The sequence below is a fragment of the Haliaeetus leucocephalus genome, unplaced genomic scaffold (assembly GCF_000737465.1).
Source record: "Haliaeetus leucocephalus isolate CR32 unplaced genomic scaffold, Haliaeetus_leucocephalus-4.0 Scaffold317, whole genome shotgun sequence".
In the NCBI taxonomy this organism is placed as follows: Eukaryota; Metazoa; Chordata; class Aves; order Accipitriformes; family Accipitridae; genus Haliaeetus; species Haliaeetus leucocephalus.
Window position 1 is genome coordinate 5,009,315 of NW_010972753.1, and position 19,133 is coordinate 5,028,447.

General features: G+C 38.6%; 1 protein-coding gene across 1 annotated transcript in view; it reads left to right on the plus strand.

The window, feature by feature from the left end:
• IL1RAPL1 (interleukin 1 receptor accessory protein-like 1) overlaps positions 1-11,642 on the plus strand; it is a 640,049-nt gene extending 628,407 nt beyond the window's left edge. The window contains exons 9-10 of the mRNA XM_010571307.1: positions 9,441-9,611; positions 10,924-11,642. Of these exons, the coding sequence (XP_010569609.1) occupies positions 9,441-9,611; positions 10,924-11,642 (890 nt within the window). The remainder of the gene's footprint in view (positions 1-9,440; positions 9,612-10,923) is intronic.
• The last annotated feature ends 7,491 nt before the right edge of the window (positions 11,643-19,133 follow it).

The following is a 19,133-nucleotide window of genomic DNA, read 5'->3' on the forward strand; positions in this document are numbered from 1 at the left end:
TCAAAGTCATCAAAACGGCTATTTTCAACTTTTTCTTGCCATTTCAAGACCTGAGAGTTTCCAGCTTTAAGGTATAGTAAGGATAAATCTAGAAGTCTACGGCTGACAGGCTGAAAACCACTGGACACGGTCAGATAGGCAAAATTACTCAAAACCAGGAACATATTTATTGCGTTTGCATTCCAGATTCCAGTTTCACAGAAAAGACCATATGGTACAGTTAGCAGCAGGAACAGTCTGCAGGCACCAGCCCCTACCATTACCTGGGTACATTAGTGACCATTTAAATTCGTGGAAGTTTTTGTATGAAGGAATTAATAACCAAGGGGTGAACACTGTCATAAAAAAGAAGAAATTCTACATTAAGAGGCTGGCATTAAAATTGATAAGAATAAAAAAGTCACAATTAAAGAGAAAGTCTGAACAAATGTGCTGTAAATAGTTTTCTAATGAAATTTACATAAATATCATTTCTCACAGCTAGGCTGCCAAGAAGTCAAGCTTTAGGCTCAAAACCAAAAAAACCCTAGGTAGCTGATAACTAGAAAGTGAGAGCTTTGCTTAGCAGCTAATATGATGACTGTCACGATGACCCTTGGTGCCTTTAGGTCCCATCAGCTCTTTCTACAACAGTGGACAGGAGCTCTCTGCTGTGTCCCCGGTCTTATTCTCAGCTTTCCTTTCCTGATGGTTGGACTGGATGATCTTGAAGGTCTTTTCCAACCTAAGTGATTCTATGATTCTATGATTCTAAGGCACCTGGGAGCCAGGGCTGGTGAGTTCCTCTGAACTTTCACTTGAACTCTGAAAGTTCACTTTCAGTTCTGCACGTTGCTGCTTTTTGTTGGTTTGTTTTTCCTGCATTGCAAAAAAAGCGCTCCTAACGTGCTTAAAATGTGTCACTGCTGAGCTCTCTAAATTCAGGAAATCTTGTTTGGATTCGGTACATGACATCGATAGTGGCTGTTTCTTGGCTGTGCTGGTTGCACTTTCTTAAGAGATGAGTTTCTACTGCTCGCGGAGGGGAAGCAAATCAATGCTCAAATTAGGAGGTTGATGAAACCGTTTCTGCCTTGAAGTCTCTGTTGCACCTGGGAGTCCTTAGGTAATCATGATTTTTGTCCTTACTGTTATTTAGCTGCAAAAGACTAGCAGGGTTCATGGAGAGACCTATGGGATTGCCCAGATAATATCTTGTTAACGGTACAAGACAAGAGCAGGTAAGATACACTTCTTAGTGGTTTCCTGGGTTTCATTCCAGTAAACCTCTTATGCAGCAAGGAAAGGCAACGCTTTGAGATTCTTAATGTTTCAGTGTGACTTAGTTGCTAACTTTCAAATATAACTTCTACCAACAGTTTAGGCACCGCCAAAGCACTTGTGTTAATGATTATGCTATGCAGGTATAGCTAGGCTGAAATTACTGCTGAAGTTAGTGACTTTGCAATTACAGAATCTTCCCTGGGGACCTGTAGAATAAGTTTGCAATAGCAGCCTCACCACTGCGTATGTATTCTTATTGGCTATTGGCAAATTGTGGCAATAAGAAATCCTGCTCCATGAATATCAATTTCAAATTCTATTAAAATCACCTTTAGAAAAATGCAGCTTTCATCTTTCTAAATATTACTGCTTACAAAAAGGGTTTTTCCTCTTATTTAATTACAATTTTATTGTTAAAGTACTGCTTCTCTTAACTTCTTGTTTATGTTATTTATTTACATCTGAAATGCAATTCAAACAGTAAGATCTCAATTTATGTCTCCACTGAATATAGGATTTTCTAGATTCTTTCCTTGAAACTTACTAATTGAAAGAAAAATAACTGCTTTTTTCTCTCCTCCTATTTTATAGCATCTAAAGTACATGTGTAATATATATATGTATTACAAAATAAAATAACAATATCACCAGGAACATCTTTAGACTCCAAACTAGAAGATTGTTATAGGTTAGAAAGTCCAGATGTAAAGTAGGAAAAAAAAAAAAAGACTACCATATATAAATCAGTGAAGACTGAGATATCTCCTGTTCCTCAACCAGCAGCTCTGTCAAATGGTTCTGAGCTTTGAAGGTTTTTTATCAAAGGCCAAAGAACATTGTAGATTTTGGAGGTAGGTGAGATGAACACAGCATATTGGCATCTGATTTCAAGAATCTTAGATTGAAAGTCTGTTTCCAAGCCATTTCTTCCTTGAGGTTTTTTTTATACTTATACTGATTTACTTAACTTTTTACTGCTTTTGCCTAGATCAAGGCTGTCTTAGCTCCAAAATACTTAACCCAATCATAAGATACCAGTACTGTCACTGAGATCAACAGAGCTAAGGAATATAGATAAAATTAAGCATGTATTTTATACAGGTAGCTAGAGCTAGTTGCTTTGTTGAATTAGGACCATAATAAGAGCATCACCTCTTGACACTTTTTATTTAAGGAATTTCTTTAGTATAGAAAAAAAAATATTTTCTTCCATTTTCAGAGTTTACATGACACTCTTTATTAGTGCCTCCTCCTGCTTTCTCCTTCTTTAAATAGTAGCTAGTTTCTTGCAGTCTTTCATAGATAATTACCATGCTATGCTATGTCTCCAGCTAGGTAGTTACCACTCAGTCTTTCAGTATCTACTAATAATATGGTTTTTTCTTAGTTTGGCATTTGACCTGCAGATAATTCATAACAACCAAGAGAATAATTTCTATCACCATCTTTTAACTTTCATAATTTTTTAATATTATGAAGCTCTTATAAGGATCTCTGAGTTTTCATATCTGTCAAGAGCAACTTCTAAGATTAATGCTTCATCAGGTTTTTTTATATTGAAAGTAGAATGTCTTCAGTAGTAGTAATAAATTTAAACTTCCATGTTAATGAGAATGACTGAGAAACATTTGAGATGTGCTCTTCATTTAGTTAGGAATAAAAAATCAGACTAAATATAAGAGAAAAAATTAACTTTAATAATAGGTTATTCAGTTTAAATAAGTAATATTCTATTTTATGTATCTATCAATGACAAACTTTAGCTGTAATTATAGAAAACCAGGGAAAATATAGCTTACAGAGAGAATTTATTTTACACTTGAAATCATGTCATTGTATTATTTTTTGACTGAATTTTTATCTGCTGGGAATCACTCCTAATTTTCAAGAAATGTCAAATGCAGCATTGATATCTTGGGGTTTTCATAAATGTTCTTATAAAATCAAGTTTAAAATTGGTATTTCTTTTATTTTTTTCATGTTCTTTAGACTTCCAAAGTTCAAAGTGGCTTAATGGGGGAAAAAAAAAAGTAGAAAAAAAGGAGGAAAAAAACCCAAAAAAGAAACACATGTCCATTGCATTAATATTTTTATAAATGTGCCTCCTAGGGATGAAGGACCCTTTTTTTTCTGGTCTGCAGTATGCTGAGAAAACCCCAGAATCTATTTAGAATTGATTACATTTCTTTAACCTCTTCGCCAGTGTTTCATTTACAAAACCTCCCTCCAATTCACCATTACCCACTCTGCACAAGGATATGAACTATCATTAGGAATGCTACACTTAACAAATACTTTGCCACAGAAAAAGCTAGTGTTGGTAGTTCTTAATTTTCATTAACATTAAAAGGGCTTGACATTTAAAAATAAAAGAAAATGTTATGGTGAGCTTCATATGCAACAGTAAATAGAGTGAGGAAAAGTATAAGCATTTTGAAAGACTTAGGATTTGGGCATTTTACTCAACTAAGCATTTAAATTACATTTTTTATTACGTTAAGGGTGATGAACACTATTGCAGTGTGTACATTAAATGTGGCCCCACAGATAATGAAACAAATGCAGATTATGAAATGCCATAGTGATTACAATTTTGAAGCAACTAGGGTCTCTGGGAAATTTCGAAAGCCCAGTACTTTGCAACCTTTCCTGAACACAGCACGTTTTTTAAAGAGGAAAGAAATCCTCCTGCATCTGCTTGACCTCAACTCCCTACAGCAACGGGAGGATCTGGTCTGTCATTTCTAAGACCCCTACTTGAAATCCTGAAACTCAGTTAAATCAGTGCATTGCTCCTAGACTGCAGCAACGTGTGTGCGAGTCTCTACTAGGCTGGGACGTGCTCTGGCGAAGGAGGGCAATCAGCTCTCCAGGTCCTTATTGATGTAGAAATGGGAGATGTGTTGAAGGCAGCCGCCTTCGGTGCACTGGATGTTTCTGAAGGTGCTGCTAATTCCTCTGGAGGATTTCGGGATGGGCAGAGGTGGAGGTTGACCCTGGTGTCTCGGTCTTACAGCTTCATTAGATAAGGTTCACTGTGAAAGACGACATTGTGGGATTTCTCTTTATTTTGATCTATTAATCTGTCTTGTGCTAAAATATATCATGCCAGCTGAAAATCAGAGTTTGGCATCTGCTTGAACATGACTGATAAGAAAAAACTGACTCTATGAAGGGTTTTTTTTATTTTTGATTTTTCATCCATATATATACTTCTGTCCCCCACTAGGAGAAGTATCTGCAATGTTTAAGGTTTAATAAAAGGCCCATACTTCTTGCTTCTTGGACTGCATGGAAATCATTAGAAAACATGTACATCTGTAACACAAATTCAAAGTTGAATGTTTGCTGGTCCGTGTAGAAGAGGAAGTTTCATCTATCTTTCTGTAGGCACCAGCTTACCATTTCATCATGTGTAGCTGTTAAAAGAGCATGCATACAGATGAGTTCTTAGATGTCTGATAGCAATTTACTTACCCAAAGATCCCATTTGCATGTGACAAAGTAGATGCGTATAGAGTCTGGGTTTCATTTTATGCTTACATTGAGCCTTTAAGTGACTGCTGCTGAGCACACCCTTGGAATAACAAGCAGCATTTACAACTTCATGCCCTAGAAGTTTATATCACTTCTGCTGGATTAACACTGTAGAAAGTTACAAGGAATATGATAATATATTCTACGGTTGGATGAGTACCAAAAGGAATGGACAGCATTGAAAAATGCATGTGGCAATGGTGCAACAGGTGTTTTGGCTAAAATCTTGGGCCACTAAATGAAGTAAAGTTTCTGTCTGTTATTAATAAAGCTGGGATTTCACCCTCAATGTTTACCCGTAAGATCGATCCAAACAATTTCATCAGATCTGTGGCTGAGCACAGCTCCATGGCCATTACCCACTGTCCTCACTTTCAACTCTATAGAACAGTTGAAATGATATGGCAAAGTTTGTACCTCACAGTCTGTTTTGACCCCAGTCTTGCAGTACTGGTGGTTTTGGGCTGACTGAAACGTTTGTGGAATGAATGCATCATACCTTGAGCATGGGCTGTATTTGGCCCCATTGTGATTAACTGATCCAAAGCTTCCACATGCTCTCACGGTTGTCTACAGTACAATAACAAAGAATTTTTTTATATCAAATCTGGCTGAATTTCGCCATGCAAGGTCTGCTTTAGATTTTTGTTTCAATATTTTCAATTAATGAATACAACAAAACTTCACTGAAATGGAGGCTGTTGAGTTGAAGAGCTCCATCCTAGTTGTATACTACCTGTAGGCAGCAGAAAGCAACTACACACCACATAACTGGAGAGGATTACTTGTCCATTCACAGAGAATGAGAAGAGCAAACTTAATACACCAAAATGTTTCAAAGTATTGCTGTTGCATGATAGTGCACGTCACACCCAGTTGTGCTCACTAAATTAAAGGACAGCCGTAACATAATACAGCTCTGCAACATACTTGGAGGCAATTCAGGATGAACTTATTCTGATATGTTTCTAAAAAAAGAATCCTGAAATGGTTAATAGGATAGGACTGGTTTCAGGTACAAAAGTATATGTAGATAATTGTTTTCAATCTCCATGGGAAAGAAAAAAAAGTTTCAGATGAAATGATCAACATCTCTGCCTTTGGTTATTAACACATATTTTTCTTCCTAAGTGTGGGAGGAAACAGGTAGTGAGTAACTATATTCCAGTTTATTGCTAATGCACAGGAGCCTGGCAAAAAATAAATCTTCGAAATGGCATAATCTATATCTAAAGCCAAAGTGCAAGCAACAATCAATCACATTTTCATTCTGAAGATGCTTGGATAGAAGACTTAATTGTTTGCTGATGAAGGGAAATGAGGACATTCTCATTTTAAAGAAAAGCTTAGTTTGCCACCAGCTTTGTTTGTTCTGAATTTAGATTTTTGCCCTTTTTTTCTGACACTGCATATTAGATCCAGCCAGTATCTGAACTTATTGCATAGCCAAATCTGTAATTATCATACTACATAATAATATAAGCAGTAATATCAAGTCCTTTATGACTTGATTTGTGATTAGGAACAGATCAGGAGTTTTCTGGTGAAATTGTTTTTTCTTGGAAAAGGCAGGTGTGCAGCCACCAAATATTTTCACGGGTGAAACACCTGTTTCAGTGAATGATGAAGAAAAGAAAAAGCAGTGATGGACTTCCTGCATGCTTGCTGGGAGTCTGGGCACTCCTGGAAGCGTTGCTCGAAGGAAGGCTTACATGGAAAACAGCCCGAGAGCAAGGGGGTTCCACATGACGTGGCCAAGAGTCGGGCAAGATATGAGCCCCAGCTGCCAGAGTTTGACTCATCTGTAAGATCTGGCTGTCTGCAGGCTCCCGTCTTTTCCTCTCAGTCCATTGGGACAGCAGGTCAAAAAACCTGAATTAAGATCAGAGATGTTCTTTAGAATGTAGGCATCAGTCCCACCCATTACAAGCAGGAGTAGGTGAGACCATTTAACGGAGAAGAACAACATGCAGAGACGTTACCTACTGTGTGCTTAAATACTTGCCTGGAGATGGGAGATTTCAACAATTTTATGAGTTCTCACCTTTTTCATTACAACTGAAATTCTACATTTTTTGACTATCCGTAACAATTAGAGAAAGTAGTAAATAATGCCATTGCTCTTTGATCACATCACAGAAAAGATAGCTTCTGATGGCTGTGCAGCTATCTGCCTGCTATAGTTCTTAAAATGTTTCACAGAGTTGGCAATGTAACCCAAATAATTTTAGTTAACTAAAAGCAGGCTAATACATAAATATCATGGAAGTAAAATAAAGGCATATGTCATCATCCCCTGCGTATCCCAGGCATTTCACATTTTGCAGATTGTCTGCTCATGTCAGTATGTCAGCCCATCAAATAATAAAATTACCACATAAGGTAATTCTGCTGTAAGCTGAACTTTTTACTTTTCATTAAACAAAATTTAAAAAACTTGACAGATGGGGAGTATAATAGCTCAGGGAAACCACTGTGCTAATGCATCTAGCAGCTTCCCAAACCAGACTACATATCTTGCCGGATTGGAGTTTGAATAAATTAATGATTGCCTGAACCCATCTGTGTAGACATACCCTTGATCCTGGCCATTCTTTGCCCCTCAAATGCTGTTAAAACTAGGGGACTAGGGTGGAAATAAATGTTCCCTGCAATACCAGGTAACGCAGTTGTAGTCAGTGGAAATTCTGGAGCCTCCATGGTATGAAAAATGTGTATTTCAAATAAATGCATCAGTGCGATAATTACATATGCAAGAAAACAGTGGGATAGCAAGAATAATTTTCCCTCTAAATAAGAATGTGCAAACCATCTTAACAGACAATACCCTGAGCCTTTAAAACAGTTCGAACACTGCATTATTTCTTATTATTTATCCCTTTGAGAAATGATACATTCTCACCTTTACTCAAAGACTTCCAACAGAGCAACACTGCTCTCGAGCATGTGCAATGGTTATGACCATTACTAAGGTGACAGCAGAAAATGGCATTACCCCATCAGCATTTTGTCGGCTGTCACAATTTCCCCGTATATCTCTTGACCTTTCTGTGTGTTAACTTGCTTGCTGGGTTAACACTGTCCTACTGTAGAAGCAAAAACCTGCTATGTAATCTCCCTTTACCTCATACTTGATCCATTCAGTGTTATGTCAAGGCATTGTCAAAGGCATTAGGCGCTTGTCTGTTGTTAAGGATCATGGTTTCACAAATACTCCAAAGAAAAATAATGGGAAGAGTGAACCTCTTTTTCTTTTGTTTTCTTTCTTTTGTTGTTGCTTTTGTTTGTTTGTTTGTTTTTTTCCTGGGGATATAACAATCCGATAGGTAATACTCAAATAGTGTATTTTGTACGGGAGGGAATGAGCACAGGGTCATTTCATGGGTTTGGAAAGTTTGAAAGTAGTTACAGTTTTACCATTTTAATTTTGTCATCTGCAAATGTCAATGAGCATAGTATACATGGTTCCTCAGGAAGAGGAAGTGGACTATTCAAGATTAGCAATGTTTCATTAATTTCATTTATACTCTTTGCACCTATCCTGCATTTGTCAGGCTTTTCCAAAAAATGCTACCAGAGTACAAAAAGGTGTAAAATGAGGAAAGGATTGGCTCAGTAAATAACTGAAGTCATCATTGACTGAATATGACGTTACTTATGACACACAGATGAGTATTCAATCAAGTCTCTTTTACAAGCAATTGATATTCTCGATAGCCTGTGCATAGTGTTGTCGAGAGAGTTAGAAGGATGTTAACATTTCATTACTCTCACCATTGATTTTTTTCTGCTTTCTTCACAACAAAAGTCAAAACGTGACCTCTTATTCCACTGAATTAGTTCCAGAGCACTTGGCATTATTGACCTCCTAATGAAAATTAATGATGGCTCTTTTAATTCAGCCTTTCAAGTATGCACACCAAGCACATTTAAGAAACAGGCACATTTATTTCTCATATTGAAATGAAATAACACACTGTTAAGTAACGAAATGTACATTAATGCAACATTAAATTTGCAAATTTAAGCACACAGAATTCAAGAGATTTAAACTGCATTATCAGGAGCTGATGGTGCAAAGATTTAAGCTTGGCAATAATTTCAGACCTGGAAAGCTAATGAGTTTTACAAGTAAGCTACACATATGCTTAGAACATTCCAGCCCCAAGCCCTAAATTTATTGTAAAAATCTGGCAAGACTGAAACGTTTTTACTATGCAACAGAGACAATTGCACATTAGCTTAGAAATTTCCATGTTTTTCTTTTCCCTTTGAAAGCTAGAGAAGAATTAAAATTGTTTTCAGCAACTTTTTTCTTCTGTGCTCCCAAGCTGTCACCCCACAGCCGAATGGATTTCCTTCATACAGAGCCTTACACAAATGCTTATGAACAAACTGACTTCAGTGTATGGATATGGATCCCTTCTTCCTTGCATCTGTGTAAATAAAGATTGCCTCTACCAGGTAAAACAGGAAAGGTGAATGGATTCATATCTGGAGATTGGGTGAAGGCTTGCCATTTTATCTGAACAATTTCCTATTCCTGGGAAATTGTCCCAGAAATAATTCCTGGAGAATTATCTAGGACATCTGCAAGAATAATGGATAAGCTAACTTACTTTCTTCCTCTCTTTCCTTAGACAACAAAGACTATGATGCGTATCTATCTTATACCAAAGTGGATCCTGACCAGTGGAATCAAGAAACTGGAGAAGAAGAAAGATTTGCTCTTGAGATCCTACCAGATATGCTTGAGAAGCATTACGGATACAAGTTGTTCATACCAGACAGAGATTTGATTCCCACAGGAAGTAAGTCAAGTCTTCATGCTGGTGTGTTTCCTAAACAGCAAATGCAGCGGTTGCAGCGATTGTTTTAGTATAGTTTCTATACCTACTCCTTCAGAATGTCACCTTTCCTCCCTTGTCTTAGAGAATGGTGAAGATAAGCCACCAAACATACTTCAGGTGTATTTGCCAGATAAGAGGATTATTTTTTTAGTATTTGTTTTATGTCGATTGAAGGTGAGACAGTGCAGAAAGGGCACGCATAAGTAGAGGAAATGAATGAGACTAACATTTTTTCACAGATTTTTTGAGAGCTTGCCTATCTAGGAATGAATACAGAGGTCTTTGTTTTCTGTTCCTTAGAATTTACCTGGAAAGATAGCCATGTTTCTAAGTATTTATTACAGAAATTCAGACAGGAAAGAAAAAGTTGTGTTTGGACTAAGGCAAGGGTTAGTAATACCATCTACAGTAGAGCAAAGTAGTGAATTCTGCTAGTGTCCACTGCTGATAAACGTGTAGTGGAGGTACTGGATCATTCTCAGAGACTGAAAATTAGAATTGATTCCAGCTGGTACAAATAGATCTTTTTCATGTTTCTTTCACATATTACAACCTCCGTACAGTGATTTTTTGTAAGTTGCTCTAGCATTCTTCATAACTTCAGTGTAACCATACAGACCGCTGCTAAGATCAGTATCTTTTACTAAAGATAAGAAAGGATGCTTGGTATAGGCAAAGCACAACATCGAATGATCACGTGGATGTTTTTTGAATCTACAGCAAATTAAACATTAATCTGCAGGAGGCAACAATGGGTTTGTGAATGTGTGTGGTGGGGGCGTGAAAGGAAAAGTAGAATCTAATCCTACAGTAGACCTTAGAGTATCCTTTGGGTTTGAGACCGAACCCCTGAAGCACACAGTTGCTGCTCTGTTACCTGCCTGGGCGACTTTGCCTCTTTAAGGAAAAAAATGGTGATGGACACACATGTTCCAATAAAGATACAGATATTGATACAAAACCACAGCTCATAAACAAACACAATCCATAGCGCATGAGGGAATAGAAGTTTCGCAGGATCACGGAATGGCTGAGGTTGGAAGGGATCTCTGGAGGTGGTCTTGTCCAACCTCCCTGTTCAGGCAGGGCCACCTAGAGCAGGTTGCCCAGGACCATGTCCTGGCAAGCAAACCTGGCACGTCTGCAAGTGATGTTTTTACATATATCAGTGAGCTCTTCTGGGAGCGGGGATTTGCCTCTGTTGTTTCTCCCCAGTCTATGGGAGCAGAGTGTTTTCTTAGATTGATTTTTGAGCAATTGTCTTATTTTGTAGCCTACATTGAAGACGTGGCAAGATGTGTAGACCAAAGCAAGCGACTGATCATCGTCATGACTCCAAATTACGTGGTAAGAAGAGGCTGGAGTATCTTTGAACTGGAAACGCGGCTTCGAAACATGTTAGTCACGGGCGAAATCAAAGTGATACTGATTGAATGCAGTGAACTACGAGGAGTTATGAACTACCAGGAGGTCGAGGCCCTGAAACATACCATCAAGCTCCTCACTGTCATTAAATGGCATGGACCAAAATGCAACAAGTTGAATTCCAAGTTCTGGAAACGTTTACAGTACGAAATGCCTTTTAAGAGGATTGAACCCATCACACACGAGCAGGTTTTAGATGTCAGTGAGCAGGGGCCCTTTGGGGAACTGCAGACAGTCTCCGCAATTTCCATGGCTGCTGCCACCTCCACTGCTCTTGCCACTGCCCATCCGGACCTGCGCTCCACCTTTCATAACACATATCATTCACAGATGCGCCAGAAACACTATTATCGAAGCTATGAATACGATGTACCTCCTACCGGCACCCTGCCGCTTACCTCAATAGGTAACCAGCATACCTACTGCAACATCCCTATGACACTTATAAACGGTCAGCGGCCACAGACAAAAACTAACCGGGAGCAGAATCCCGAAGAGGCTCACACAAACAGTGCGATACTGCCCCTCTTGCCACGGGAGACCAGTATATCGAGTGTCATTTGGTGACCGAAATGCAAGGGGCCGTCAACCCCCTTGAGTAGGAGCTGAGTCTGCAGTCCAGTGCCTGGAACTACATCCTCGACTGCTGCTGTTAAACATGCATTACAATCGATAACATACGAGGAAAAACAGGGTCTTGTACATATGGTTTTTGCAATTTCTTTGTAGCATCAGTCTTCCTGTTTTACCCATGTCTCTTCCCATTCACATTTTCGACTTTGTTTTATATGTCATTGGAATTTGTATATTTACATTTTTTTAAATGAAGAGACTGCTGTATAGATAGGAAACTTTTTTGCTTCATTAGTATAGTTTTAGACTTTTGGTTTGTTTGGTTTTAACCTTTCTTGGGAATGCTTGGACAAAGCTATGTTGATATCAGAAGCACCATCCATTTTGTTGGCCTGCCTAGCCTGATTCCTGAAGGCCATGCCTGCTGCAGTTCACCTCTTTTGGAGAATATCTGTTCTTAGAAGGACCCCATCCCTCACTGAGAGCTCCAGTTTCGTTTCTACTCCCGTAATGTACACTGCTCCTTCCCCGCCCTTACAATGACCCCCGTTCGGGGTAACACTACAGTCTGATCATCTAACATGTAACTTGGTAGATACCTGTCAAACAACAGAATATACCCAATCTGTATCGGTTGCTTCACAGTAGTCACTACAGAGTGTGTAGAAACTAGAGACGGTTTGGTTTTTGCTTTCTTGGGTTTGGTTTTTTTTTTTTTATTATTATTATTTTAAGAATGAGTTGATTGTATCCCTTTTATAAATATAAAAGCAAACCCTATTTTTAACACTTCCTGGAAAAATATTAATGTGGTTGTGGATTTTATTTTTAAGCATTTAACTTTTTCTTTTCCCCCTTTCAAAATCCTGCAAATAAGATCGTTTGCAATCATCAGGCAAGTAAGACAAGTGAGGCAATAGGCACTGAAGTGCAGAGAGTCCTGCTGATATTTACAGTGATGAGTTCCAAACCAAAGGGGAATAAAAGGACAGTATTGTAGATGGTTTGTCACTTTGTATTACAGAAAGTGTTATTTTCTAAAAGAGTAAGAGCAAAACATTATTTTGCTGTGGATTACAGAGTCCCCTTGTATTTTAATGTTCCAAAACCTGTATTTGCTTTAAAATGATATATTCAGGATTAAGAAATCTGCTTTCATTTGGTTTTAGCTTGTAACAATAAGTAAAACTTTATTAATTTCAACATGATTTCAGTAAGAACTCAGGCAGAAAAAAAATGACATGAATACCAACAAATATCATTGTTTTCAGAATAAACTTTATTTATACAAAATTAATATTTAAATCAGACCTGGAAGTATTAAAAACAATTTATTCACTTTAATGAATAAATAAATTAGTTTTATTTTTTATGTATGATTCTATCTTTGAGGAGTTGCAAATAATGCGTGTACCATGGCTGCCAGGGAAGAAAAAACCCCCAACACTATGTTTACATCTGGGCATCTTTAAGACAAATGAAATAAGCATCTTACTCATACTTATGTTTTAAATAATGGAGAAGTCCTTTCCGGTTTTAGAAAGAGAGGGGAGCGGTGCTGTAGCTCTACAACATATTCAGGCCAAGCTCTCTGCTAGTGTCTTCTAGCAGAAGCAGAGGAGCTGGGGCAGAGTTACTGGTTGCAGCACACGGTCATATAGTCATGGGTTTGATTTACCCTGGCAGAAAGGTATCCTGGCAAACAGACCTTATAGTCTATTTATGTAATTAATTAGCTTTAGGTATTTTTATGGTAGCTGAATGATAATGGATGTGTGGGGTTCGGTCATCCTGATTGTCACAATGAGAAAGGTACAGCTTATAATATTTTGGTCTTCTTAATGAGAAGTGATGGGTAGAGAGCGGTTAAACGGCAGTTTGGGGGATGTTTGTGGGAGTAATCCAGAACTGACAGCGTGGGAGGAAATGACTATGCTCCTGTTGTGAAAGTCAAGAAATCTCAGTATCTGCATAACAAGCTAATAGAGCTTTGGGATGTGCGCTGATTTTTATTTGCTTAAAAATGTTTATTTCTCTGACAATTTGCTCAAGTCCTTTTCTACAATCTGCTCTTTATTACGGTGTCTCCCTCTGGACATGTGCCAAAACATCCACAAAATGGAAATGAAGCTGCCAGGCCAGATAAAATTTTAAGAGAGCTTTGCACATTTAGTTATTTTCCTAGCGTAAGAAAGCTATTATTTATTTGCTCTTACAGACACCTGTCAGACACTGATGGCATTTTCCTTCATTCGCCTGGATGCCAAATACCCTGGTATCCTCTGAAAGCAATGCGTTATTTTTCCCCTTTCCCTCCCCATTACATGCCCTGGGGTAAAGACTGGGATGTGGAAAAAATGTAGGCTATAACTATCTGACCGCAGTCACATTTAGACGATCGGTACGTGTTTCCCTAGCCACATGGGGAGTACTTTTCTGTTGTTCTATTTTTAGTGTAGATTTAAGCACTTTGAATAGCATGATTCAGGGATTGATGGATACTCTTTGATAGTCACACTACTTAAAAAAAAGTTTTTCTTATTATGTTTTGTCATAATATTAAACAAAAGAAAAACAAACAAACAAAAGAAACCGCAAAACGAAACCTGAAATAAATGGAGAAGCTGTCTATGGCTTTAGAAACATTCCTCCTTAGTATTCCATCTCTACGAACAGCTCTGTGTGGGGAACAGTGAAGGAAACTGTTGCGTGTTCACGTGCTCTATGTTTGACAAAAGTTCTGTTGGAACACAAAATAAAATGAAAAAAAAAAAAAAAAAAAAAAGCAAAACCTCAACCAAACCTGTCATTGCCCTAGTGCTTAGGCTCATCCTTTTCTGGTGAAGGTGTTCCAGTTTTTGACAATGCAGCCTGAAGCATGCATGCAATAGTCACATATAAGGTTTAGCCATAAGCAAATAGCACTTTATTTTAAAAACTGCACAGTGTGATGATCGGAACAACTTACTCTGCCTGGTCAATAATTTCGGGTCTGTATGTGGATTCTATGCACATGAATTATCCAAGTGTGGTGCTTTGTCTTTATAAGGCTCTCTCTAATCAGGGTAGTCCTTGATATAAAACTAAAAGACTCTGTTGCACAACCTGTGGAAATTCCGTATATAGGTTCTCCGGACAGCACATATAGCTGGACAGAAATGGGGGACTGTACAGTATGCAGCTAATTATTTTGAAGGCAAAGTGCATTGCTGGGTCTGATTCTGTTCTCAGTTGCAGCAGTATGATTTGAGAGTAAAGCTAATAAAGTTGAATGAGTATAAGATTGATTTGTGTGAGAGAAGAAAATTGGAAAAGCAAAGGAATTCATATTTGCAGTCTGTGACAAGCTGAAATCTTGGCCGCAAGGAAAGCAGCAGCAAAATGTCTTCTGCATTTTATTAGGGACCCAGTTCTCACCTGGCAGCCAACATCAAACACTTTCAATATGATCTGCTTCAGCGCTAAATACTGTTAGGCTTAGATGCAAACTAAGATTTTTCTATTACTGCACAGCTGTGAGAACCATGTGTATGTTACATAATGGGTGATAATCAGCTCCAAAATAATTGGAAAGCTTGTTATACCCGCCTGATTAAAATTCACAAAGTTTTACTTGGATATTGTGCATTAATGACACATTTAAATTATAGATAAAGCAGTGAGATTTGGGGAAAACTGGCCTGGTAAACAGGCTTCCTTCATTCTTAAATTGAAAACAAAAAAAGAAGAAAATGTCAAGCTAGCAAGCCTAAGGAGAGTTTAATTAAAATCAAAGAAGAAAAAAAAAAATCACCGCAGCAAAGTAAGCTCAAAAATAGGATAAAGGCCAATGGAGAAAAAAAAGGTCAAAATACACACCTATGTTTTGACTGTATCGCGGCTTTTTTTGTCACGCAAAGCTCCGTACCCTGGCTCACCTACATCAAGCAACTGGCTTTTTTGGGGCCTATCCAGACAGATCGGCAACACAAATATGTCCCTGTATGTCTGATACGCTTCCGAATGATTTTGTACTTGTTGATAGTCTAGCACAGAGAGTTTTTGGTGTGTCTTCTATTGTCGTGAAACAGAGGATGGCAGAAATCTGCCAGTGCTAAAAAAATCTCGGTAACAGGCTTAGTTTATTGGCCAGAGTAACTAGATTCCTTCACACCCACCCCTTATCTGATTTGCTGTTATTAGAACACTTTTTTTAACCCATTTCTCAGCTGAGTGAGAGATTAATGACTGGCATCAGAAAAAATGTAAGCAACTTCATGAGTCTCATATAATGAATGCTGCAAGTTCCTCTGCATTTTTTCTGTATTATCACAACTCTTCATGTCCTAAATAGCCCACTGAGTGGAGGTTGGAGAACACTATCGTGTCTTTCATTTGAGATTCACTGAATTTAGGATGGATGCTGAGCTGTCATTTGTGATGTAATTTTGCTGGGCTATTTCCCATCGACTCTGGCTATACCTTCCAAGAAGACGTGTTGGCAGCATCGCACTTCTCCAGCTGGCCTTGGGTTGATGTTCCAGGACTCAGAGATGTTGCCCTGGGGAGAGAAACTAATAGAAGCACTTCAGCTATTAAGAGTTTTCCTATGCTTTTTGTTTGTTTAAATTCTGTTTAAGACAAAGTTGGAGCTTTGCTCTGGACTAATAAGCTCTGCGGGTGCAAGGTCAAGAGTCCAGAGAGTCATGAAGTAGTCAGAGCAGAAATTACAAAGGCACACCTGGTACCTTACTTGGAAAATGTATAAATTCTGAAGCTGCTCAGATTACTAAAAAATGAATACATTTAGACTGAGGGTTGTTGAAGGAAATTATTCTGTTTGTTATTACAACCAGCCTCATTACAAAAGCCTATCAGCATTCTTACATTAAATAGCCAATACCCTAGATATAATGTAATTTCAGAAACATTCAGTAGTCAGTTAAAATGTTTTTATTTTGGTGGATTAAGAGTAACATGATTCTTTAGGATCTATATGTTAAATAAAGTGGATAATCTCTATCTAGTACTGACCTTACAGAAAGTACAAACATCTCTTTGCTGGGTCACTATTATTAGAAAAACAATTTGAAGCAAAATCTGAGAGCTAAGAACTTGCTGGAGATATTCTTAATAATTTTTATAATGACATCTCTCTCAACCGTCAAGGCATGACAGAAGGAACACACAAATTACTCCAAAAATAAAATGCCTGTCCTTTTTAACCTTCTTTTTCTCTGTTTATCGAATATTAGCTCTCTCTCTGCCCCCCTCAAAAATCATCCAGGAAAAATGAATACCTACGGAGCCCACACTCTCAAACGCATTTGGTGACAGATAAAGAAGTGCAAACCCGAGTGAGGGGCTGCACCACATGGCCGCAGCTGAGAAGCTCGCCAGTGGGGAGACCGTGTGCGCGGAGAGAGCGAGCACAGGGCCCTTTGGCCATCGTGTTGAGTTACTCCTGTGTCAGGTGGGTGCAGTAGGAACTATAGGCTCAATACATCACGACTCTTCCACCTTCTATAGGCAACACACAGAGAAGGTGAGCAGGAAGCCTTGATGTTAGTGACAGTAAATGTGAGTGCCGTCAGCTGGCTAAGTACAGGTACCCTGCTGCAAAGCAGCCAAAAGAGTAGAAACAGGTGTCAGTGTTTCCCATAAAAGCCAACACTGAGCATAGAAAGAGGTTAGTTTGCTGGGTTAGCGTGCAGTGCAATCCACAAAATGACAGTTACGGGAAATTGCCATCTCAATCAGCTAGTACCACACCTGAGCTGCCTCACAGCAACTTCCATCCCATCCCATCCCTTCTCTTCCCATCCCATCCTACCCCATCCTACCCCATCCCACCCCATCCCATCCCCACCCCATCCCTTCCCTTCCCTTCCCATACCACCTCGGCCCATCTCTTCCCATCCCACCCCATCCCACCCCATCCCATCCCATCCCATCCCACCCCATCCTCTCCCACCATTTACCTTGCAGGCTGTAATTAAAAGTACAAGCACACAAAGCTAGCTGTGAGCCCTCAGGTTGGGGTACCTGCAAAAACTCTTTGCAGAGATGTTTGGGGTGAGTAGATGTCTTCTCTCCTGAGAAGACCCTTACAGGAGCAAAGCTTTGATTTGGAAAAAGTTTTTATTTTTGTTTGCAGTTCGCACACCACTTTTCACATCCCTGCAGAGTGCTCACGTGAAGGCATATCCTGATACTGTCCTGAACCTTCTGTGAAGTAAAAAGAAAGTCTTAAAAAGATTAGTCATGAGCAAAAAAATATTTTCACCCATGCATCTGCCATTGAGCTGCAGGGTCTGCACACAGACTCGAAAACCAAAAATAAACAAAGAAATGCAAAATAGCAAATAAACCCTATTTAAACCTGGTTTTAAGGGCTGCTTTTTTTTTTTTTTTTTAGGGAAGGTTGTTTTCTCCTGCTGTTTTGTAGGAAGTTATGTGAGAGACTGTTCTAAATTTTCTTTTAATTCTTTGCATGACAGGTAAATCACAGGGGGATTTTATTTATTTTTTGAGAAAGTCCCATTCTTCATTTTAAGTTTAAAACACAAGTGGCAATGAATTTACAGACTTAGAAGAAATTGCTTGCCAGAGTTAATATTCTCTGGCGAACAGCTCACTGCAGACCTAATTAAGTTCTTAGGGACATTTCAATAGAAAATTTAAACAATTAGTATTATACATTTACCTTCAGCATCACATTAGAACATTGTACATTTATCTTCTTAAAACCCAGGCAACATCAAATGGAACATTTACATAAACACAAAGCAGAGAGCAAAACGGCGACAAAACTGTCTCTCCATCTATCTTAGCAAAGTAGTTCAGTGACATCAGGCTCCTTCTTTGAGATCACTAACCTACGCCTACCTCAGCAAAACACATGAATCTGCAGAATGTGCAGATACCTGCAGAAAAATTGTTGCAATAAGCACTCTTGAATCTTCATTACATCACAAAAAGCACTTTATACGTTTTTATGCCTATACATAGGTATTTTAACTTCTAATCATTTAATCACAGAACAGTACAACAAAATAAAATAAGTAGCACTCTCGTAAAAATTCAAAGAAGTCCCCAAAACCTGGGTTTGTTCACAGAACAAAGTTTTCCATGTGCTGCAAGAAGACGACAAACTTGCAACCAGGCCATTGCTAGGGGTGACATGGGGTGGGCGAAGGACACCGAAGATCTTCCCTGGTCATGTCACAGCCAGGTAGGTGGTACATGACTGGCACTCATCTAGTCCTGCTGCCACGGGAGATCACAGCCACCCTTTGCCTGTAGGACACTGGGTACCCGAATTTACCAGGTATTTCCTTCACCTCCTGGGTGCTATCTGAAGCCATTTATATAAGCTTGTTAGAGCTAGGAAATGTTTTTTTTTCTAGATGACAGGATCTACCTGAATCATCTGCCAGAGTTCCTATCATTATAAATAATAATTAGAGTCAGTACGGTTCATCTCCTAAATTCTCCGCTTGCCTT